Source organism: Sciurus vulgaris (genome assembly GCF_902686455.1).
Source record: "Sciurus vulgaris genome assembly, chromosome: 1".
Lineage (NCBI taxonomy): Eukaryota > Metazoa > Chordata > Mammalia > Rodentia > Sciuridae > Sciurus > Sciurus vulgaris.
The window spans coordinates 18,075,106-18,098,930 of NC_136461.1; the positions used below are offsets into that span (position 1 = coordinate 18,075,106).

A 23,825-nucleotide genomic window follows, 5' to 3' on the forward strand; every position below is an offset into this window, starting at 1 on the left:
ACACAACCCAGAGCAGCGCGGGCGCGGCGGGGGAGGGGGTGTCTCGGTCGCTCCCAGTCCAGCAAACGCAGGGCAGTATCCAATGGGCGACTGTGGCCCAACAGGGATCCTCCGAGGCAGCCAATGACCTCGCTGCGCTCTCCGCCCCCGCCCTCTCCAACCCCGCGCAGCTGGACCATTGGTGCTGATGGGCTGGGGGGAGTGTGCGCGGCGCTGGCCCTTTGAGGGAGGGGGCGTGGCTTGGAGTCGGGTCTCCTCTCCCCACGCTCGCGCAGCCCCTGCACGCCCTACCCCGAGAAGCGAGGCCATTGGCCTGGCTGCGGTGCCGCGGGCGGTGGTGCTGGTGGTGGTGATGGAGGAGGGGGCTGGACAGCGGGACGCGCGCGGGAAGGCGTGGCCTGAGGGCGTGGCCCGGCGGGAGGCGGGGCCGCGGGCGCTGTCGCAGTGAAAGCCCGAGCGAGCCGCGGCGGCGGCGGCGGAGGCGTCCGGGCGGGTGTGCGCGCGTGTGGGGCGCAGGCTCGGCAGCGGCAGCGGCGGCGATTCAGCCTGCGGCGGCGGCGGCGGCGGCGGCCCGTCTGGAGCGGCCGCTGCGAGGACGCCAGCTGCAGCGGGGGAGGCACAGCCGGGGCTGCGCGCTTCGCGAAGCCGGCCGGGGCCGGGAACAGGTGATCCCAGCGGGAACCCCGAGCCCTACCGAGTTGGCGGGGCGAGTGCCCGCGCTCCTGGGCGCAGCTGCAGCCGCCTAGCCTCGGCTTTTCGCGGACGGCGCTCGGCGCTGGACCGGACTCGGGCATCTCTCTGCTCCCGGGGGCTTGCGAAGCCTCCTGCCGCCTCAGGCTCCGAAGTGCCCGCTCCCACTCCTCTGCCTCTGCCCGCACCCCGGCGCCCTCCTCGCGGCGGAGCAAAGTTGTGGACGTGTCCCGGTAGCCGAGCCAGGGTGCTGTCGCGATCCAGCCGGGTGTGCGCGCGCTCGGAAAGGCGCTCTCACGCCAGCCCGGCCACCGCCTCGCCTCCCGAGCCGGCCCCCTCTGGAAACTGCTTCTGAGGCTGAAACTTTGGGCGCAGGCGAGCGCGGGAGGGAGGCCGAGGGACTGAGGGCGGCTTGGCGCGGGCCACTGGGACGCCGCCCAGCCCGGCCTGCGGTCGCCCCTCCGCACCAACAACCTGGGCGCCGCGGACGGCATGTGACGTCCCGGCGGCCGCCGCAGCGCGGGAAGACACGGCTCCGAAGACCCGGCCGCTGCGGGGAGGGGCGCGCGGCCACCAGAGGAAAGTCTGCGGCGCGCCGCCGGCCGCTGCGGGCCCGGGCCCCGAGCCGTGCCGCCCCGCTCGCCCGGGCCCCGCCGAGGCCGCGGCATCCCCGCCCCGGAGCGGGAGGACTGGTTCCAAACTCCCTGAACTTCGGGGACAGTCCGGTAGCGGCGAAACTCAGGGTTGGCATCCCTGCCCCGGAGCCCTCACCCCGGGCGCTTCCCCCGCAAGCCTCCCGGCCCCGAACCCCTTCCCAACACGTGCCTGCCCTCTGAGGGCCTCGGGGGCCCCAGGCGGAGCTGACGGTCCCAGACCCGTGCCGGGTCACGATGCTCATGAGAAAAGTGCCGGGCTTCGTCCCGGCCTCCCCATGGGGGCTGCGGCTACCGCAGAAATTCCTCTTCCTCCTCTTCCTCTCTGGCCTGGTCACCCTGTGCTTCGGGGCCCTCTTCTTGCTGCCCCACTCCTCTCGCCTCAAGCGCCTCTTTCTGGCCCCCAGGGCCCAGAAACCCGGCTTGGAGTTGGTGGCTGAAGTAGCCGGACACCCTCCGCCGGGTAAACAGGAGCCGCCTCGTAACCCGGCCCTGGGCGCCCGCAGCAGCCGGCTCAATCCCCGCCGCAAAAAGGAGCGGTTGCGGCGCCCTGGCCCCACTGAGCCGGAGACGGTCTCGGACTCTTTGCCCCGATTTGACTTCGAAGCGTTCCAGAGCCGCCTCCGCCACCCGGTCCTTGGGACGAGGACTGAGAGTACAGAGCCCCAGAGCCCAGTGCGAGCCCAGCGGGAGAAAATCAAGGAGGTAAGCACCTTGCCCCCGACCTGTTCCCCAAGGAAAAGACCTGGTGCTCCCGAGAATTTCCCCCGACCCCAGTCCCTCCTGGCCCCTGGACCACCCTAAGTCCTTCAGATACCTTGGGCGCCCGTCTCTTCTTCCCAAACTTCCCACCTTGTCCCCTCCCTGCACACTTTCTTATCAGGGATTCAGTTACTGCTCTCTGCCCCTGAAGGAAAGCAGCTGAACCCCTGGAGCACCCGCTCCCAACCCCCAGACTGGTGCTTCCTCTTTAGTCCCCAGCTCGGGCGGGCTCCGCTCCTCTTCCTGGAGTTGCTGATGAGAGTGGAGCTCAGGTTCCTTCTCTGCATTTCTAGACGTGAAAGCCACATTGTTTCTCATTGTCTTAAAAAGTCTTGACTCACTAAACTCCTGTAGGACCTGCTACCTGGAAACGCAGGATTTGAGGGACATTTGGTGTTCTGTTAATATTTTGTAATCTAGTCAGCACCTTACAAACCAGAGGTGTTCTGCATTCCTGCTATTTCTGTCGAGCTTTGGAACAATCATGCATAATTGCATGTGACAAGAGAAGGAATGGTCAGTAAGGCAGTGGTAATGTTACAAAAGCTCCGAGGTTATTGGCTTAATGAAGCAGGTCTTGGACTGATTCCTTGAAGGGATTGTACCAGGGAGGGATTTAGAAGGATCACTTTGAGTCTGAGTCTTAGTTTAAGAAATCAAAAACAAACACAGCCTTGAAGGTGGTTGCTAAGTTGCCCCTGGTGCCTAAATATTCAATTCCGCCGCTGTTAGAGGCATGTGCCCAGCAATGCAAAGGGGGCTGCAGTGACACCGTGGGACCACGAGGGGGCTGTGGGCAAGCAGTGGGCCAGGGTCTCCTTCCTAGAAATGAGAGGATGCTCTCTCTCATGGACCCAGAAGGAAAGAGCTGCTTCAGCCTGGACTTCTTGGTTTGCTGCAGGAGAGTCAGCATTTCTGCCCTGATTTCGAGGGAGAGCAGGCAGCAAGGGTCAGGCCCTGCCCTGCCAAGACCTACTCAGAGCTGGCAGAGCGCTTGCCTGTCCCTCCCCCTTATCAGGTCTGTCCTCCCTCCCAGTGCCCACCTCTCCCCATTTACCTCTGCTCTTGATCTGCAGTGCTGTGTTGAACCCAGTTTGAGACTGTCTTAACTAGCAATCACAGGACATTCTGTGAAGTCGAAATAGGAAGCCACAACACATTGAGCCATTGGGGTGTGTGTGTGTGTGCATGTGCACGGCTCCTGGTTTCCAAATTCTTGCCAAAACCTCAAAGGTTAATGGCAGGCTGGAACTTGCAGTAACACTGTTAACTGTTAAGGAGCAGTGCTGTTCACAGTTCACCAGGACCCACAGCTCCCTGACTCAAATCTGCGTCTAAGCATAAGCTCTGTCCTCCCGGTTCTCCTCGGAGGGCAGTGACCGCCAGTGAAATTACATATCAATTGCTCGTGTGCAGTTTCTCATGGAATGTCCAGGGCTGCTATCCACTTTCAAAAGGATCCCCCATGGGATCAAGCATTAAGTACTATCCTGGTCGAAAGAGATGCATGTGACCCATTTCTGAAAGCCTGGGTGGGAGCCGTGGTAGGAGGTGCAGGTGGGCTAGTGGGGAACTTGTTTCTGTCCCTCCTTATAAAGGCAGCCTCCCTTGCCAGCTGAGGCTGGGGCTGATGACCGGGGACAGTGACTGGGAGAGGCAGGAGGTGTGAGGATTCTGTTTTGCAGGTGGGTGTAAAATAGTATGATGGGAGGTAGTCTGTGTTGGTTGCCAGTTTTCTGTGGCCTCTCCTTGCACCCCTGGAAGTTGCTGGCAGAATGTTTGCATTTACCTGCAGCAGGTGATCAACAATGCTCTCTTACTATCTCGAAGACCGGGAGCTTCCTCAGGGTGGAAGAGGCTGGCATAAATACCTATTATGTTTGAGAGCCTGATGTCTCTTCAGGCTTCTTGAGTTTAACACCCGCCTAACCTGAAAAATTGGGGGCAGCATGTTTTGGCTTAGAGGTTAACCCCGAGTTTCCACCCTGCTGTCCCACCCAGTGAGCAATGCAGAGGACTGCTGCTATCTTTATCTCCCTCTCGTTTAAATTTCTCTCTGTGTCATGCCTAGGGGTAGATCATTTCAGAACAGTGCCTGTTTTCACAAAAGGGATGGTGGCATTTGTCTTCGGTTTGTTTATTTCCAGACGTGGATGGATTAGACCCATGGAGCGGAGGGGGTGCGAGCATCAGATAAAAAGGGCCTGTTCTTAGAAGATGAGGTTTTTAAAGTGAAAGTAAATGTCAAGACAGATTCAGAGAGGGTGATAAATGAGAGTAATGGAAACCGGACACCCCGGCTCTAGATCAACAAAGTATATTCATGAACATTCTCGTTTGAGAGATGGACGTGGGGACAAGGTCTGGTGCTGATAAGGTGGGCTGAGCTGCAGGTTCTGGGTGTACATGCATCAGGAAACACTTTGTTACTGGAATCAACTTTTTTCTCACCTCCCCCACCCCCAGTTTTTTTTTTTTTTTTCCCCAGTCCTTGGAGAAAACAAAGTGGTAGAGAAGGGAGACCCAGAGAACATGGGCTGTTGTCTCAGCTGAACTGTCAACTGTCTGACTTGGGCAAGCCGTCTCTTTTCCTTCCTGGACCTTCCTGTAAAAGCAGATAGGTTGGTCATGGACACTGGCTTCCAGCTTGACCCCTAGGTAAACTGCCAGTCTGGTCAGGCTCTCCTTAGCCATTGAACCCTGTCTGGTCTCAACTTATCTTAGTTCCGTGAAGCCGAGGACAGCAAGATGCTGGTGTGTTGGTGGCAGTGATGTTCACTGCTGTGTCCCAGCACCTACCCAGATTCTCAAGTGGGTATTAAGTTAATAACTCCTAGCACCCAAGTTGAGCTTTGGAAATGGGATTGAAAGGAATCTCAGTTTGGGATCGGGAAGAGTAAAGGTGCTCGCTAGCATGTAAAAGGCTGGAATGCTTCTTAACCACCTTCCCTTTCAGATCCGAGGATCATTCAGGGAATGGGGTCTTCATTCACAGGTGGATTGCTTATGAATTCAAGTTCAGGCTTTTCTCACACATGACCAGAGCTGGGAATGCAGTTTGTTTGGGTTACATCCAGTGAAAGAATTCACGGTGTCTTGGGTCCAACCGGTGGTGGTTGGTTCCTGATCAGGGAAACCTCAGCTGTCTCTTCCAGTGAAGGGGGCTTTCTGTTAAAGGGCCTGGGTGGTCTCTGCCGTAAGCACAGGGAACTGGAGTTGGGTTTACCTCTACCCTCTATGGTGCTTTTCTTCCTCTCGTTAGTTGCAGCCTCACTCTGAAGTGCTGGGCTGGGCCAGAAGAATGTGGGTTAAATTTGATCACTTCCCTGTTCACTTGAGTGACCCCAGATGCACTACTGTGTACCGGGGTCCTGCTAAGAGTCCAACCAGAGTTCAAGTCTCTCAACTCTGACCTTGAGGAGAGGGATTCCCATTTGTCGCTGTGTCTCTGTCTTCAAGGTAAAACCAGGGTCCCATGTGGAGGACTCTCCTAACTTCCGCAGTCCTACCTGGTCACTGTTTTGTTTATGGTTCTGCCCTGGCACCCAGAGTGAAATTGGACTTTCAGTTGGAGCCCAAACTCTTGCATGAATGGCTAAAGATCTATAAACCCACAGATAAGGCTGCTGATGTGGAGGCTGGGTCTTGTCCCGGAGGGTACCTGGAATGCAAGGAGGCTCAGAGTAGGAGGAGCAGCAGCTTGGGGACTGAGCAGCTCAGTGCCCCAAGAGGTCCTTTAGAAGTTGCTGTAGTTTGTAGAATGCAAGGCCAAGCTGACGGGAGCCAGGAGGTGGTACCATGAGCAGAGTCCTCCCTGCCTGGATAGCAGGCATCTATCTGGAGGATGCCTGGAGTTGCCCCAGACACCTGTGTCTTGGCAGGGAGTGCCCCAGCCCTTGCCTGCTGCCCTGAGTCTCCAGGCTCTTGCTGGTTCTGATGTGTGATGGTGTCAGAGTAAGTCATCTTGGCAAATGATCTTTGCTCCCATCAGTGGGCTGGTTCGTTAGTCATGAGTGGTTTCTCTGAATATCTGATTTATCGTCACTGGTGCCAGGGACAGGTAGGGAAATTAAAAGGTGTTGTGTTCTTTGTAGCATGTGAATCTGAGCCTGTGAGATGTTCGGGGTAATTAATATTAGGAACAGCTCAGATTTAAAGAGCTTCCCCTCCAAGAGCGCTGGGATGCAGATCCACTGGAGATCCATTTCCCTCCCCATCCTTCAAGTTCCCTCCTGTTCTGTGATACCTTGACTATAGTTGGAGACTGGCTCTAATGGCTGGATAGGCCCCTGGGGACCCCTCCTCAGCCCAGCCACACCCCACCTTCTTCTTCCTGGAGTACTGCAGCAGAGGAGAGCTCAGGACACGTCCCTGCCAGCTGTATAACCTAACACTGGCAGGCTGGTTGGCTCTCTGCTTTCATTTTCTAATTCCATCCTCATTTGGGGGAATTGGGCATTCCAGGGGCAATTGCCTCTCAGGCCTCATCTCCTCAACTCTGTCTTCAGTGTTAGGGCAGGGAACGAATGCAGTGATGACTTTTAAAAGTCAGCTGCTTATTTCACAGTGCAGTTAGCAGGGGGCTAAGAACTCTGTGGTTTTCAGATTGATTGATTTACATCTGAATTCAAGAAATTCCTTTTTTCTAGCTTTCCCGGAAGACTGATTCATTATTCCACCCCAAAATAAATATTGTGATATATATTAGGCATACTTGGCTCCAAGGGACTTAACATCTTTTCTCTTATTGAAAAAAATAAATCAGGCTTGCAGATTGTGAAGACAGGTACACAGAAGCTGTTTGGTAACCTGGTTGGGCAGCCAGCCTGTGGGCATTGGCTCTGGCTTGGGGAGACAGAGTTGAGTGTGTGGGGGCTGCAGGAGACTCTCCCTGCCTTGCTCCCACTGGCCAGATTGGCAAAGCCTGGAGAGGAAGCGATGGACACAGAATCCAGGAGAGCAGTTTTGCTGGGAGAGAATTCACGGCATTTATTGCATTCCTTGAAAATAAGGGCCACACATGGAGAGGGGCTGGGCGTCATGCACTGAGGATTATTACTGTTCCAGTTCTGTGTACCTGCAGTCCAGGAAACCAGGCTTTGAAGCAACCAGCCGTATCTCCTGATTCTCACTACCCTTGGGCCAAGGCCTTCATGCACAAGTGTCTGCATCATTTGGAGGAAAGAAATGATACCTTTTCTGATCCCTGTATTTCCACAGCAGATGATGGTAAGGAACCAAACTGGAGACTCCTCAGAGAATCCTGAGGACTCAAGGACCTTAACCCACCTCCCGCTTCCTCCACTCCCCCTCACTCTGGGGCTGGTCAGAATCCAGACAGCAGAACTTCAGTTCTCTTAAATTCAGGGTTGATGCTGCCGAGATGGTGGTAAGTCAGACCTGCTTTGGTGTCTCCACCAGCCAAGAGAACAAAAGCCACCGGGCCACAGCCATGGGCCTCCGTAGGGGGGCAGTTGCAGGCATTTTCTCCCCCAAAGGGCTGTTTCCTAAGGTTTGGGTTGAGAGCCCCCAGACTTGGTGGGCGGCGGTCAGGACAGCTCTCACTCCCACGGAGGTATGAGCAGGCTCTTCCTTAATTAAGGGCCAAGGCATTGCTGTTGCGGGTCTGCTGCGGTTCAGTACTGCTCCTGGTAACTTTTACAGAAGCAGCTTTGGCATTTTGACGAGTGCCCTGTTGACAGATGAACAACAATTGTGCTTTTATGTGGCCTCTTCTGAGAGGCAGCTGCTCTCCCGGTGAACCTTCTAGAGTTTTCAGTAAGTAGCGACCATTTTCAGTGGCCACCTCTGTCCTCTTCTAAGCATCGAGCTGCACACCAGCTCTGCACTCGCCGCCCGCTCCGCGGTGCCATCCGGTCCTGTCCTGCAGGGCCCGAGGAAGCGGGTCACAGCCGTGCACCTGCCAATGCCTGTCCTTTTTGTGTCTTCGTGTCCTCAGCCTCGGAACACCGGTACTGTCTGGTGGTAGAGGGAAGTGCACAGGTCTTAGAGGTACAGTTTGCTGAATTTCAACAAATGCGGAAGGCCACGTCACCACCACGTTGCCATCAAGCTCTGGCACTCCGCCCCCCCTCGAGGTTCCTGTGGTCCTTTCCCCGCCCCACCCCCATACTTGATCTCTCTCCGAAGGGATTAGTCTGGCCTGTGGTCGAATTTCACGCCCCAGCATCTGCCCTGTGGCTCAAGGCTTCCTTCACCGAGGATGCTGTCTTAAAATTCCCTGTGCGGTGGGGGCTAGCGCCTCATTCCTGCAGCTATTGAGAGGTGACCCTGGTAGATCCTCCTGCAGTTTGTCTGCTCACCTGTGGTTGGATTTGGGGGCTGTTTCTAATATTTGGCTGTTATCAGTAAAGCTGCTCTGAACATTTTATGCACAAATGCTTGTGTGGGCGCATGGTAACTGTCTGGGCGTAGAGCTGCGGGTTGGTAAATTAGATACATGCTTCGCTTCAAGGAAACTAAACACTCTGCACTCCTAGCTAGATTCTTTTATTCCCCCACCAGCCGTGCAGTGAGTTCTGCATTTGTCAACACTTCCTCTTATCAACATTTTTAGGCTTAGCCATGCTACATAGTATGTAGTAACATTTGATTCTAGTTTTGTTTCTCTGTTAAATATTGATATTTAATGTCTTTTCATGTGTTTGCTGCTTCCATTTCTGTTCAAACTTTTTGCCTCCTTTTTTACTAAAAAATTATACTGTTTATCATCCTATTATAGGAGTTTATGTTGGATGTAAATCCTTGGTCAGCTATATATTATATACTCACTCCCAGATTATGGTTTGTTTTACATTTTCTTAAGGGTGTCATTCAGAAAACCAGAAGTTTTAAATTTTTAAGAAATCCAATGTATTATTCAAAGAAAAGGAAAAAAACCCCAGCCAGGCATGGTAGTGGCACATGCCTGTAATCCCATGACTTGGGAGGCTAAGACAGGAGGATGACAAGTTCGAGGCCAACTTCAGCAACTTGGTGAGAACTTGTCTCAAAATAAAAAATAAAAAAGACTGGAAATATATCTCAGTGGTAAAGCACCTCTAGGTTCAATCCACAGCGCGCGAGTGCGCGTGTGTGTGTATATACACATAAAACCCAAAGAAATCCAATGTATCAATGTTTCAGTGTTTTCTTTTATGGCTAGTACTTTTTTTTTACATACTAAAAACAAAACAAAACAAAACAAAAAAAAACTATGTCTACTCCAAGATAAAGATGATCTTTATTTATTTTTAAATTATTACTATTGTTTTATTTTTATTTTTTGTGGTACTTGGGATTGAACCCAGGGGTGCTTTACCACTGCTACATCCGGTCCTTTTAAAAACATCTTTAATTTGGATACAAGTTGTTTGGGAGCTTGCTAAGTTGCTGGGCCTTGCTTTGAACTTGCAATCCTACTGCCTCAGCCTCCCAAGTCGCTGGGATGAGCCACCACTCTGGCAATAATCTCCTTTTAATTCCAGAAGCTCAGTCATTTTAGTTTTTACATTAAGTTCTCTCATCCACTTCAAATTAACTTTTGTATGGTGTGAGGTAAGGGTTGGGGTTGACGGTTTTCCATTTAGAAGTTGTTTAGCAGATTTGTTGGTTAAACTTTCTGTTCTCCATTGAATTGCTTTGATCCCTTTGTTGCAATAATTGATCATTCACACATGTCTCTGTTCCTGGACTCTTCCAGCTTTTTTTTGTTTGTTTTTTGTTCTAACTAGTTGTACATGACAGTAGAATGCATTTATACATTTTGATAGATAATACATAAATGGAGTGTAATCTCTAATTTTTCTGATTAGGATCACATCGTTCATGCAATCATACATGTACATGAGGTCATAATGTCTATTTCACTCTACTGTCATTCCTTCCCCCACACCCCTGCCCCTCCCTTCATTCCCCTCTACCTAATATAAAGTAACGCTATTCTTCCAGCCTTTTGATTCATCTTTATGCCATTACATCCTACCTTGGTGTTGTAACTTTACAGTAAGCCATGAACTCAGTGTGATTTCACCATCTTTGAACTTCTTTTTCAAAGTTGCTTTGGCTATTGCAGGTTCTTTGCATTTCTATATGCATTTGAGAACAAGTTTGTCAGGTTCTATGGAAAATCCTGCTGGCATTTTGATTGGATCAAACAGGAGATCAAATGGGAGAGAACTGTTGCCTTACCAATATGGGGGCTGAGGGTGTGCTCCATAGTAGAGCACCTTCCTTGCACACGCCAGGCCTAGGTTCATCCCCTGCACCACCGAAACAATAAGAAAACAGTGTTGGGTCTTTCAGATCCTGAGTGTGGGCTCTCTATTTGTTTAGATTTTCTTTATTTTCTCTCAACAGTGTTTTCAATATAGAGGACTTGAACATTTTTCATTACCTAAATCTGTTTTGCATGTTTTATGCTGTTATAAATGGTAGTTTTTAAATCTTAATTTTCTAATTGTTGATAGTTCATTGAAATATAATAGAAAAAAAATTTTTAAAAATATATATATATTTTGGGTTCTGGGGCTTGAACTCAGGGGCACTTAACCACTGAGCCACATCCCCAGCCCTATTTTGTATTTTATTTAGAGACAAGGTCTCACTGAGTTACTTAGCACCTCACTGTGGCTGAGGCTGACTTTGAACTTGTGATCCTCCTGCCTCAGCCTCTCAAGCTGCTGGGATTACAGGTGTGTGCCATGGCACGCAGCTAAATCATATATTGACTTTGTATCATGTGACCTTGTTGAATTCATTTGATTTTTTTTGTTGGATTTTTCAGGATATGTTACATATATAGTTGTGTTGTTTATCCGTCAAATGGTTTTCCTTCTTCCATTCCAGTTTATAGGTCTTTTTTTTTCTTTTTTTGTGGTACTGGGGATTGAACTGGGGGCCTTGTGCTTGCAAGGCAAGCACTCTACCAACTGAGCCATATCCCCAGCACAGGCCTTTTATTTCTTGTTCCTGCTTCATCACACTGGGTCGGACTTCCAGTTCAATGTTGCTGAGAACTGGCATCGTTGCCTTATTCTTGCTCTCAAAGGAAAAGCCTTTTTTTTTTTTTTTTTTTTTTTGGTGCTGGGTATTAAACTCTGAATCATTTTGCCACTGAGCCACATTCCAAGTCCTTTTAATTTTTTAAAATTCTGGGACAAGGTCTCACTAAGTTACTGAGGCTGGCCTCAAATTTGTGATCCTCCTGCGTCAGCCGCCCAAGTTGCTAGGATTACAGGCATGCGCCACCATGCCCAGTTAGCATTTAATCTTTCATCACTTGCTATGATGTCAGATGTACGTTTTTTTGGTAAATGCCTTTTATCTGGTTGAATAAATTCCCTTCTATTCCTAGTTTGCTGAGAGTTTTTAATGGAAATGGGATAGAATGTTATCAAATGAATTTTCTGACAGATGAAGAAGATACTTGCTTTTCTCTTTAATTTTGTTAATAAGGTGAATCAAAAAGGGGAACATGAGCTGAAATGGTTTTTCATGCGCATATGAGTTTGTTGGTATGAACCCAATGACTGCGTATAATCATGAAGCTCTAATTAAAAAAAAAGATCGTAAAAAAAAATGGTGAATCACACTGACTTAAAAAGGATGCTAAAAGCAAACTTGCATTTGATTTTCTAATATTTTAAGGTTTCACAGATCTGTGTTTGTGAGGGATATCAGTCTCCAGTTTTCTGGTTGAAGGCTTTGTGTGGTTTTTGATGTCAGTGTTTTGTTGACCTCACAGAATAAGCTGAAAAAGTGTTCTCTGTTTTCTCAAAAAGTGTGTGGGACACTAATATTATATCTTTCTTAAATGTTCCACAGCTCCACCAGTGAGACCTGATAAGGCCTAGAGTGGGGGAGGTGAATTATTAATCGAATCACACAACAGTTATGGGGCTATTCAGAATTTTTTTTCTTGTCAGTTTTGTCAGTTTGTCTTTCAAGGCACTTGTTTGTTTCATCCATGTGGTAGAGTTTATTGGAATAAAATTGTTTCTGAGAGTCCCATTTTCCTTCAGAGTTTTCATGGGGCCTGATAGTGGTGTTCCTTCCTTCATTCCTGATATTGGTGTTTGCTTTTTCTATGTCCTTCTTAAAAACCAGTTTAGTTACTAGTTAATTAATTTTATTTATCTTTCCTAAGAATCAACTTTTAGCATTTTAAAAATACCCATTTTAAATTTTTCTTTCTTATTTGTAACCGGAGTTCTAAATGAAACTAAAGGAAAAGACATATGTCTTTGTTTCATGTATTTTATGTTTCATTTATTTGATATATACACATTGTCTTGTTTCTTCTTAGTGAATCAATTCTTTTAACATTATAGGTGTATTTCTTCATTTCTGATAATATTCTTTGAAGTGTATTTTCCTGTTAATATAGCCTCTTTAGCTTTCATATGATTAGTGCTTGTATGGAATAAAATTTTCTATTCTTTTGTCTTTTTAATTCATCTGTTTCTTTATATTTACCATGTATCTCTTATAAAGAGTATGTAATTAGGCATTGCATTTTAAATCCAGTCTGACAATCTCTGCCTTTTTTTTTTTTTTTTAAGAATTTAACCTGTATTTTTTTATTTATTTGTTTTCTATGTGATGCTGAGGATGAATCCCAGTCCCTCTCCTGTGCTAGGCAAGTGCTGTGTCACTGAGCTACAACCCCTCCCCAGCTCCAATCTCTGCCTTTTAATTAGTTTTTATTCCCTTTATGTTTAATGTGATATGTCTAGCATGTGATTCAAATCTACCACATGGAAGGTTTTTTGTAATTAGCCCCTATATTCTTTGTTCCTTCCCTTTTGAGCTTTCTTTTGGATTAATCAAGTATTTTAAACTCTATTATTTTATCTATAAACATATATACACATGTATTTTAAGTGATCACTTTATTTGAATTGTGTCTGTATCACAGTCTACTTGAAGTTATGTATCATTTTGTGTATAATGCAAAGCTGTTACAATATACTTTAATTTACCTGATCTTCTTTCTGTTATTGTCATATATTTAGTTTCTACATATATCCTAATCCTCATAATACATTAGTATTATTTTTTAATTATTAGTTTCTACATATATCATGATCCTCATTATATATTAGTATTATTTTTTAATTATTTTAAACCATCAGTTTGGAAAAAGTTTGGCCCAGATTTCTTCAAACTTTTTTTTCCATTCAATTTATCTCCTTTTCATTTAGAACTCTAGTTACATGTAAGTTAGAATGTTTGATCTTGTCCTAGTGGTCACTGACTCACTGATCTTTTCTTTTTTTTTTTTTTTTTTTTTTAATTAAGCCTTTTTCTCTGTGCTTCACTGTGGGTCATTTACATAAACTTATCTTCCAGCTCACTGAACTTTTCTTCTGTAGTGTAAAATCTGTTGTTGAGCCCACCCAGTGAATTTTTTGTTTTGGGTAACTTTTACTTCTAGAATTTCCCTTTTGACCTTTTTAAAGGTCTTTGTTTCTCTTGAGATGAACCGTGTGTTCATTCATTTTTTTTCTATGTTTTTCTTGGAATCCTATGACATATTTATAATTGCTTTTTAAGAAGTTATTTCCAGGGCTGGGGCTGGGGCTCAGTGGTAGAACAATTGCCTAGCATGTGTGAGGCACTGGGTTCGATTCTCTGCACCACATATAAATAAATAAAATAAAGGTCCATCAACATCTAAAAAAATAAATATTTTAAGAAAAAGTTATTTCCAACATCTTTGTCGCCCCTTGGTCTGTTTCTGTTGCCTGATTGGCCTCCTGGTCGGATCACATGGCTCTGCATCTTAATGTGTCCAGCCATTTTCTCATTCTCTTTCAAATATCGTGGATGCTCCTCTTGAGATTTTTGATTCATCTGCTTTGAAAGAACTTTTTTTCCTTTTTCATGGTAAGCTGTCAGCTGTCCTGTCCTGTGGCTGTCAGGTTGTCTGCCTCTGCCTGCTTTATTTCCCACTCTTCCTATTTTGTTTCTTTCTAACCTGCAGTTGGCCGGGAGGCCATTGACTCCAGCTTGTTACCATTTATGGAAAGTGCAAGTAAGCAACGCGGGTCGGCTCTCTAAAGACTCCTGAATCAAGCGCGTCACGTTCAGATCCGAGCGCAGCATAGATATTTAAAGACTCTTCCTCTTTTGTAATTGGCATTGGATGAGTGAAATATAATTTTGTGTCAACACTATGACCTGAATAGAGACAGGGCTCCTCATTTCTGGTTGGTCACCTCAAATTGTTTGCCCATATTTTTCTCGTCTGCTTTTAGATGTGAGAGAAAAATGGTAGGATCCCCTGATGTCCTTGTCCTTTGCCCCATTGTGCCTTTCCTCTCAGGATTTTATAAACTGTCCAGAATTTCTCTGGGCTCTTTAACTTCAGTCTAATGACTACCTTTTAAATCTTGGCTTATAAATCCCTACATTTAAAAAAAAAATAAGACAGAATTGGTCACCTAAGCCAAATTGCTGAATTACATATATCAGAGGGCGACAAAGTACGTAGGGCTGCGGGAATTTCCAAGTTGCTCTGCAAGATCTGACCCCATCCCCACTCATGGGATGCTCTCCACAGGAAGTGACCGTTGCATCTCACTGCAGAAGTTCCCATTTGTCCCACTTGGGGTGGGTGCGGGCACTGAGTGAACGTTATAAGTCTCTTATTTAGGACCCCTTCTTCACCCCTGTTCCTGAATCCAGCTTCCCCAAGGTCTAACCTAAACTTTGCCAAGTGAATGCTCCTTTCTGGGAAGATATTTCCGCACCTGTTTGTCGTTCCGCCCTTGTGGTCTTGACCTAAGTCAGCAACTCTTCCTCCCTTCCCACCCCCGAAGCCATTCCCCTACCGTCCAGAGCTCTGCAGCTGTCTAGGTTCTTAATTATAAGAATCAATGGAGGAAAGAAGGCTTACACGTCTTCCTTTCAGAACTAGATCTTTCAGAGAACAGCCTGTAAAGTAGAGTCAATTTTGCTACCTCATAATAGAAGGAAAACCTTCACAGAGAAAGGGTCACATTTTGGTTGAAAAATAGCAATTCAGTCCAGAGACTCCTAGCAGTTTCAGACCTGGGCTTTCTAGGGGGTGTGCTTAGGAGAAGGGACCCATCTCACAGGGATGTGCTCTCAGAGGTGGGTGGCATCGGGCGGCAGCCTCCTATAATCCCACCAGGAGGTCTGTGTCTGATTGTTGATCCCTGGCTAGGCGTCAGTCCAGCCGGAGAAGAGGGAGGCAGACATCAGACATTTCCCGTGATTAAGTCCCGGGTCGGATTACAGCATAACACGACTCCCTGTGCTCTAGGTGAAGGGCTCTTGGCCTTGGCCCCATGGGAGCAGATTCCAGTTTATCAGCCCTGGAATTTGAAGTCCACTTGTATGTTAATGGGGGTGTTGACTGAACCCCCCCTCCTCCCCCCGCCCCCAGTGCTGTGTTTTGCATGGAAGAATTCCCAGGGAGTCTGCTTTGAAGGAAAGTGAGGCCAGGCTGGGCGGAGGCCCACTCTGTCCAGGACTGATCAGGTGGAAAATTCTGTGTGTGTGATACTCATCAGAGCCCTAGCATCCCATTAGGAGTCCAACTGCTCTGCCCAGCAGCCCTGTGGCATATAGGTCATGGACCATAATCCCCGTTTTAGCTGACAGTGGTGACCTGGAGGGGGCGTGGCCCGCTGCAGGCCTGAGGAGTTCCTGTGGAGCAGGGATGTGAACCTCGCTCCTGCTGTGACGTTGGCGCTCTGCCTGTGACATCATCCAGAGGCCGATGGGTGATCATTTCCAGGAGGAATTTTCACTTTTAAGTGGAGTAACAAATAGTCATAGTCTTGGTCAGTATTCAATGAACTGGTCTCGTGAATCTTGAGAACAGGAATTCTAACCTTTCTTGCAGTCTGGAATCACCCGGAGGACTTTACTAAGTACTGATGTCCAAGTTCCTCCTATTAAATCAGACACGGAGTTAATTGTTCTGGGGTGCAGCCTGAGCAATAGGATTTTACAAGCTTCCACACAGTTCTTAAAGTGCAGGGAGACGTGGCTCGACCTGAGGTTGCTTTGCCTTGGCCTAGGCTGTCCCTCCTTTCTGGCTATCATTCCCTTTTACCCACTTGTGGGAGGGGTTGGAAATTTTCTACAGTTAAGATGTGCACCAGGGTCAGGTCAGAGGTCAGCTGGGGAGAGACTGGGTTAAAAATGAGTTTTTCAGAGTTAAGAGCATATACTTACTGTTCCTGTAATCAAGAGGAGCTGTGGATTTATTGACACTTTAAGAAAAATATTGAGAACATCAACTTTCTATGGAGTCTCAGGTATACAGTGAGCTAAAGGAAAGACAGAAGAAACTCTGGCTTGAAGGCAGTTTATAGAGAAACACTGTCATGTGCCTGGATCACTTCCTACCGCACACAGATGCCTGGAGGCAGGGAAACATTGCTTAGCTGTATAAATATTTGCCTGTCCCACCTAAATCTTTTTTGGGGGAAGCAGGCAGGACATAAACAGCTAAAATGGAAATATTTGCTTGTCCAGAAGTATATTTCCCAACAGGCCTTGGCCTTGCCTCCTCTGGCGGCCTCTGCTGCTTTCCAGTTAACAGAGCAGCCGTTGCCCATTGCTCTCTGGGCTTACAGAGACCCTGAGGGCAGCAGGGCAGGCTTTTATCTATAAAATCGAATAGCTGATGGATGCTCAGGAGAAAGGGGATATAGAAGAAGGAAAAGAGCAGAACCTGCTCCCGGGTTTTGTGATGTTTTATATAATTTCCGCCAATCCAGGTGCTGACAACCAGAGAATAGCTGACCTAGGTTGTTCAGATCAAATTCATCCAGACCACCTCTGGCGGAAGCTGCAGGAAATAAGAATGTGCTATAGATTCATGGGACTGTCTTTCCCAAGGCTTCAGGATGGTTCCCTACCGAGCTCGGTGCCTATGCAAGAAACCTGTGAATTCTCAGCCTTAGCCAGCTTGCAGTCTTTCTTCAGTCTGTCCCAACTATTTATTTCCAGCAAATTTTTTGGCTGATGCAGCATATGAAACATGTCCTAATTGTCCCACATTGATTGCATTCCAAGCTTCAAGGGGTGGACCTTCAACCTTGGAGCATTAACGCAGAGTTTGACTTCCGAGATTTCCCTCTGCTGTTAAATCTCACATTGAACGTGCTTACTCAGGCTGCTGGCTGCAGAAAGCAGTGACGAACATGGAGCTTGGCAGATGGCTGTAGCTGTGGTTTCCTGGAGGCCTGTGTGGGAGACAATTGTTTGTATATTGGTTTTCATTTATGTGTTGGTCTTATTTTCATCTTCCTGAGGTACCCAGATGCTGTAGTGATAGATTGATTGGAAGCGACTCATTTGTCAGGGTTCCGTGGGGGCTGTAGGTTCCCTTCTCGTGTGCAGTGGAGTCTAAAATGTTTAATTAGATGCTGAGGCATTTCCGCGTGGGTCTGTCTCCTTCGGTTCTCCCAGGTGGATGCTGTTCCTTAAGTGAGAGAGGGACAGGGGGCTTTCTGGGCTCACCCTCCTGTCCTACCACCCTCACTTTGTCTCCGTGTAGTCCTCAGCTGCACCTCCTTCTAGCTGCCGTTGGTGTGTCTGGCCATACCCCCCCCACCCCCAAAAAAACCCACCTTCCTGTAGCTGCTGGAATTTGCAGAGCTGATTTGTGTCGGAAACCAGTTGCCAAACAGGTCCGAAGCAGACCTGATGGAGTAATGCGGTGGAACCCATGTGCTCTGGGAGGGCCCTCACCGTCCTGCTGCGTCTGTTTTGTTCTGGTTCGACTTTTCCAGGGAACTGACTTTGTTCTTACTGTGTGCCAGGCAGTGCCCCAGACAGGAGGACGTGAAGGGGAGGTTTCTGCCCTCCAGGGGTCCAACATCTCCCTAGGGTGCCAACGTCGACTTCAGGGAGGTGCCAGGTAAAGTGTGAAGGAGGACTGGGTGAGCCAGGGGTTTGGGGACGGAGGCATATTTCAGGCAAAAGTGTCCACGAGGAGTAGTGAAATTCCTTCCCCCAGCCGAGTGTGTAGGTGCGGGAGGCGACATGGAACCACCCTCGCTCTACCTGGGGCAGGTGGTGACACCAAAAGTGGGGGCGGGGAGGAGTCCTGGGGGGGAGACGAGTCTAATTCTAAACTTAATTAAATGAGATACTTATGAAATCCAAGGGGATACATCTGGGGTGGTGGGCTCATGGTGCAGGACTTGTGTTGAGGAGCCATTGGTGGCATGTCGGGGGCAGTGTGGATCCCCCGAAGGAGCACCTGGACCGGAGGCAGAGGGCCAGAGCCCTTGGGAGGAACACCGGAGTTTGGAGAGGGGCCAGAGGCTGGGGAGCAGGTGCGTGGGCCCCGCTCTCCTCTGACGGCCTCTGCTGCCTGCCACGCCCTCCAGCACCTTTTGGCTTCCCGAGGGTCCTCACCCCTTTCCCAGCTGACAGAGGACCATCTTCACTGGCCACAGACTCCTGAGCTTTCCTTCCTGGCTGCCACGAACGAGTAGAAAGTCACTTGCTGATGATGTATCAGGAGTCACATTGGACTCACCTAAGAAAAGCCAAGTGCTCTGAGCCCTTGGCCCTCTGACTTCTGACCCTGAAACCGCCACGTGACTCTCCTGCTGGCCGGTTACCTGGCTTCCTCCATCCCAGCTGAGTGTGCAGAGCTGATTTGTATCAGAAACAGGGGCAGCTGCCTCCCCAACTGTGGGGAAGGCAGTTCCAGCTCCGTTGCTGTTGAGGAAAGGGAGGCGGCAGAGTTGGAGATGAGTTCTGTCTTTTCCTAGCGACCACAAGCAGACAGCAGCCAAATGGACACCAGCACGGTCTCATCTTGTGGCCGGGCCCTCCGCTTGAATGGTGATCCTCTGGAAACCAAGCCCCTCGCTGTTGAAAGAGTCATCCGGCAAAGTCCCTGCCGAAGCTGCCCTCTGGGGACGTGGCAGTGGTACTCCCTCCCTGGCCACCTGTCCAGAGTTTCTGGCCCTCAGCTGGGCAGGTGTCTGAGGAAACCTAAGAACGCTGTCCCAGAGAAGCCTGCCCTGCAGCACCGGGTAGCCTTGACTTCTCCCATGTTGCCCGAATCATTCCGACTTTGTCTTTAGTGACGTGGACGTCCTGAAGTCCAGGTGTTAAGGTCTGCTGGTCCCCCGCAGTACCAGGCAAGGCGAGGGTGGTGCTGGGCAGTTCCAGTTTATCTCTGCAGAACAGAAAAGCGAGTCTGTGGACACCATGTTCTGCAGCTGCTGCTGGGTTGCTCAGCCTCCTCCTTGCTCTGCGCCTGTCCCTACAGGGTCTGTGCTGGACGAGGACCCGGTAGCACCTCGTCTGACTTGCTGACTCCCTAAGTACTGGGCCTGGCCCTGGCTGCTCAGAGCCAGCACCCTCTCCACAGACCTGGGTTTTGCAGCCTCCAGTGAGGCTTTGGCGGCAGCTGCACCAGAGGCTGGGGTGGCATCAAGGAACTGCAGAGAGGTGCCCTGACTGTCCTTTCAAATACACATGAAATTCATCATTTTGATGCGTCCGACCCAGTGACACTAAGTATGTCCACAGTGTCATGTGACTGTCAGTATCGTCTAGTCCCAGAACTTTCTCATCGCCCCAAGTGGAAAAAACCTGTACCACTAGCGGTCCCTCCCTACCCCCCACCACAGCCCTGTCCACTCACCTGCTTTCTGTCTGTATGGATTTTTCTCTTCTGGTTGTTACATAATAAATGGGGCCATGTTATATGTGGCCTCATGCCATGTTCGGGGTTCATCCGTGTTGTAGCATGTCGGGGGCTCATTCTGTCGTGTCTGAATAGCATTCCGCTGTGTGCGTGAGCCGTGTGTTGAGCCCCCCTGAACACGTGGGCTCTTTTCACCTGAGGGCTGTGGGTGGCTGAGGGTGTCAGGGTGCACATGTGTTCTTTGGGGTACATGCAGTCTCAGTGCTGTTCAGCCTCTGGAGGAACTGCCAGCTGCTCTTCACGGAGGCCACACCGTGTACATCCTCGTCGCGGCCTGCAAGGGGAGGTGGTGGCGTTTACAGCTGTGCACCCCCCCTCGGGCCAGCACTGAAACAGTTACCTGGTGTGGGCCTCCGTGCGGGGCGGCCAGGACCTGTGGCATGGGGAGTCTGCAGGGAGGACTCGGCTGCAGTTCCCAGGGTTGCTGAGCAGTCCAGGGCCCAGTCCCGCTCCCGTCTGGCGGGAGTGTGATGGGCAGGCAGGTGACCTGCGTGGGGGAAGGCTGCGTGGTGGGCTTGGACGGCTGGTCCAGGTGGCACCGTGGGTGTGAGGTGTTTGATCCTGAGTCCGAGTGGTAGCAGAGTGTCCTCCCCAGGGATGACAGGTCACAAGCCAGGCGGAGGAGGACAGCCACAGCCAGCCAACAGCTCAGGCCGACGTGGGGAAAGGAAGGGAACGCTCTGGGGGTGAGGGAGGTTCAGACTGTGCCTTAACCCCAAGCAAGGCCCTGCCCCGAGGCTGAGGTAACTCACTGTCCCCACCTGGGGCTCCTGAGGCAACTCACTGTTCCCACCTGGGGCTCTGTTCTGAATCAAGCATGTGAGACGTCCAAACTACACTTGAAACTCTCACTTGGAAGTGCAAGAGCCTAGATTTAGCTTCTTCTCTTTGCTTTTTAATGGAGACTTTCTTTTCTTTGGGACATAGAAGCCAAGGTCTAGTTTGAGTGGAAAGGAGCAATAGAGATAAGGGATTTGGCGTGGGGGCTGGCAGGCACACGTGTGAGCCGAATCTGTGTGCGCTGTGACTCCCGTGCCCTGGCTGGAGACTCTTGGTTTAGGACTAGGATTGGTGTGTTGGGGAGGGCCTGACAGGCTGACACCAGAGCCTCTGGGTCTGAGGCAGGGGCGCAGGGCTGTCCTCTTACGTATTGCTCTACGAGCTCCTGGGGAGGCCTGGAGCCAGGCCACCATGAAGCCACAGCAGCCTCAGCTCTGCACAGCAGCATCGGGGTGGGCATCTGTCACTACACAAGCTCCGGGAGCCCAGCCTGCACCTGGGAAAGGCCTCCTTGGAGGCACATGACCAAGTCACTGCCACCCTATAAACGGCATTAGAGTTCAGCAACGATACAGTTTAATGCTGATGCTTCTATATTCATTGCCTCCTTGGAGCATCTGGTAATCAGGAAGCATATTCCCAGTTCACAGATTGAGGCTTAGAAAAAGAGTGGCTTTCAAAGTTCCCTGATGAGGCAGAGACAGATCTAGGACACACATCTGGGACTTCTGGCTCCAGATTCCACATTCTTTCTGTTGTGCTCCACTTGAGGAAGCTCTCTGAGGTTGCTGCTAATCTTCTCCCGCACTCTGTTAGCGCAGGGCTCTCGAGGTGCTGGGAGCCCGGACAGACCCGGTCACATCTGATGCGCATGCAGCTGGCTTTCTCTCTTGCCAGACTCTGGTCGGTCCTGAGATGGATCTGTTTTCCTCAGTCTGCTGAGGCCATCTCGACCCCTGGCTGTGCCCCCATCTGCCCATGCCCCTTTCTGGATAGCAGCCTCCCAAAGAGACGGGCCGTCATCTGAAGTCTGCTTGGACCTTCGAGTCCAGCCTGGATTCTGATGAGGCACAGTTAGCTGCCCGGCTGCAACCCCAGCTCAGCAAATGGTAAACGCTACTTGAGGGCAACATTCAATTATGAAAATCTATTTCTCTTGCCACATTCAAAAAGTCTCCTAATGTGCCTTTGTGCACACACAAATTTAGTGACACATCACTAAATGTGTATGTGGTTGCCATGGAAATGTCTCTCTTCTAACGTGGCATTTCTGAGAGCAAAGAGAAGGGAAGTTGTCTTTGTAAAGAGAAGCAGAGCAGAACTTGGCTAATTGTCATCACACTGATCCCCAAACTGTCATTCTTTCCTGACTACCTGTCTCCTACTTCCCGTCAGAGACTGAACGGTAGAATCCGAATCAGCATGCAGGTCTGGGGTGCCCGCGTTTCCTTGGCGATTTCACAAGCATCGTTCTTAACCCTTATGCCAGGCACGTAGCAGGAAGGAGCCCAGGCCATCTTGATGTGAGTGTTTCCTCTGGAAGCTGAGAAAGTGTGCACCGTCTGGCACTTGCCACTCACGAGCACTCAAGTCTCAGAAGAACTCTTGGCACTATTTCTTTGCGGAGAGTGCAGGCTGAATGGGTCTCCTGAAGGTGCTTTGTGATTTCCACCGGAGACTGTGAGCTTCATGGTTTGTAATTGTGACAAGTTCACAATGTGACAGTGTGCAGAACGGGCCCATTCTAAGGCACTTTTTGAATTTCAGAAGTGCCAAATATTTTCCTAGCAGTGGTAGAGAGAATGGAGAAGGACCCCAGAGACCCGAGTCGGGCTGGATGCCTCTGGTCTTCCTGGCTTGCCACGGTGGGACTCCACGCTCATGTGTATTCACTGCATCTCTTGACCTTCTTGACCGACGAGGAAATCCTTGTTGTTCTGGACTTGACCAGCAGCTTCTGAGGGGAAGCCATGGTTTACACCAGTGCTTGGGCGGTACTGGCCTCCCCCGGGTTTAGGTCTGGGTGGATGGTTCTGAAGTTCAAGTTGTGAGTTTCCAACCAGATTCTCAGTCAGCATGTGGAGGCCAGTTCACTCATGGGAATGTTTTCTGTTCCTGGCGTCCAACACATGTGGCCTCTGGGCTGGAGGGTCCCTGAAGGCTGGGCTCCGTGCCTCTGGAGGGTGCCTCTTGTTCCCTGGTGTCCTGAAAGCCTGCTTGCTGCCCTCCCGCAGCTGCCCTGCGTCTGGCGGAAGTATCTTGTTACCTGATATCGGTGAACTACAGAGCCTTGTTGCTTTTCCTATTGAGGATTCTAGGATGTTCTGTCTTGTCCGTGGCTATTGTGTCTCCCAAGAAGACCGTGAGCCACCAGCCTGGCTGAGTTGCCAAAGCAGGGCAGTGGGATCAGAACCAGCTTCTGACCCTCAAAGCTGGGGCTGAAGATGCTGAACACCCCTTAGCGCTGCATCCTGATGGGGCCTCCACCTAGCAGGGGCGTGAGGCGGATCTTGTCTGCCACAAGGAGTGACCCTCTTGCTTGGACCAGTCAGGTCCTCAACGTTATTTCTTACCCAACACTTTTTCTCCTGCTCTCAGGGGATTGATGCAGCCTCTGGCTCAGTATGGCCTGGGAACTTGTAAGACTTTACAAGAACCCATGAGATCTCACCAACTCTGTCCAATCAGTGCTCCATGTTCCCCATGCTGAGGCCTCCGGGACGCACCAGCTCTGAAGGCCGCTGCTGCTCCTGACCACTGCTAAGGGATTGTTTCCTCCAAGGTTGTTCTGAGCTTATTTTAGGGTCTACGCTGGGAACTCATGACCTCTCCCCAGAGAGACCAGGTCAGACATTGCCTGCTTAACTCTGAGGTCTCTCCAGGCCTAACTGAGTCTCCATTCTTGCAAGAGACAGGATTCCTAATTCTACCTGGGACAATATAGAATTTATCTCCAATATATCATGCTCTGAATTCTCTCTTCCTGCTGCTTTAGGCTCTGACAAATCTACCGAACGTGGGTATATAAATGGCTGATAGAGAGTTAGATACCCCTTTTTGCTCTTGGCTTATGCAAGTAAATATCAATTTAGTCCTTATAGAAGGAAAATAAGGGAGACTTGGTTGTCTCCTTAATCCACAAACCCTATAATTCTCACCTGGAAAATCTGGCTCTCCTATTTCAAATCAGTTTTAATGGCAAAGGCTGAAGAAAGGCTTTATTG

The 23,825-nt window shown here is 49.7% G+C and overlaps 1 protein-coding gene across 2 annotated transcripts in view; it reads left to right on the forward strand.

The window, feature by feature from the left end:
- Positions 1 to 490: 490 nt before the first annotated feature.
- The window catches only part of MAN1C1 (mannosidase alpha class 1C member 1), a 121,880-nt gene continuing 98,545 nt past the window's right edge, over positions 491 to 23,825 (forward strand). The window contains exon 1 of one of the 2 annotated variants that reach the window (XM_079130594.1): positions 491 to 2,048. In XM_079130594.1, coding sequence (XP_078986720.1) covers positions 1,581 to 2,048 — 468 coding nt within the window. In that variant the 5' untranslated portion in view covers positions 491 to 1,580. The remainder of the gene's footprint in view (positions 2,049 to 23,825) is intronic. The other variant, XM_079130595.1, reaches the window with a different exon arrangement.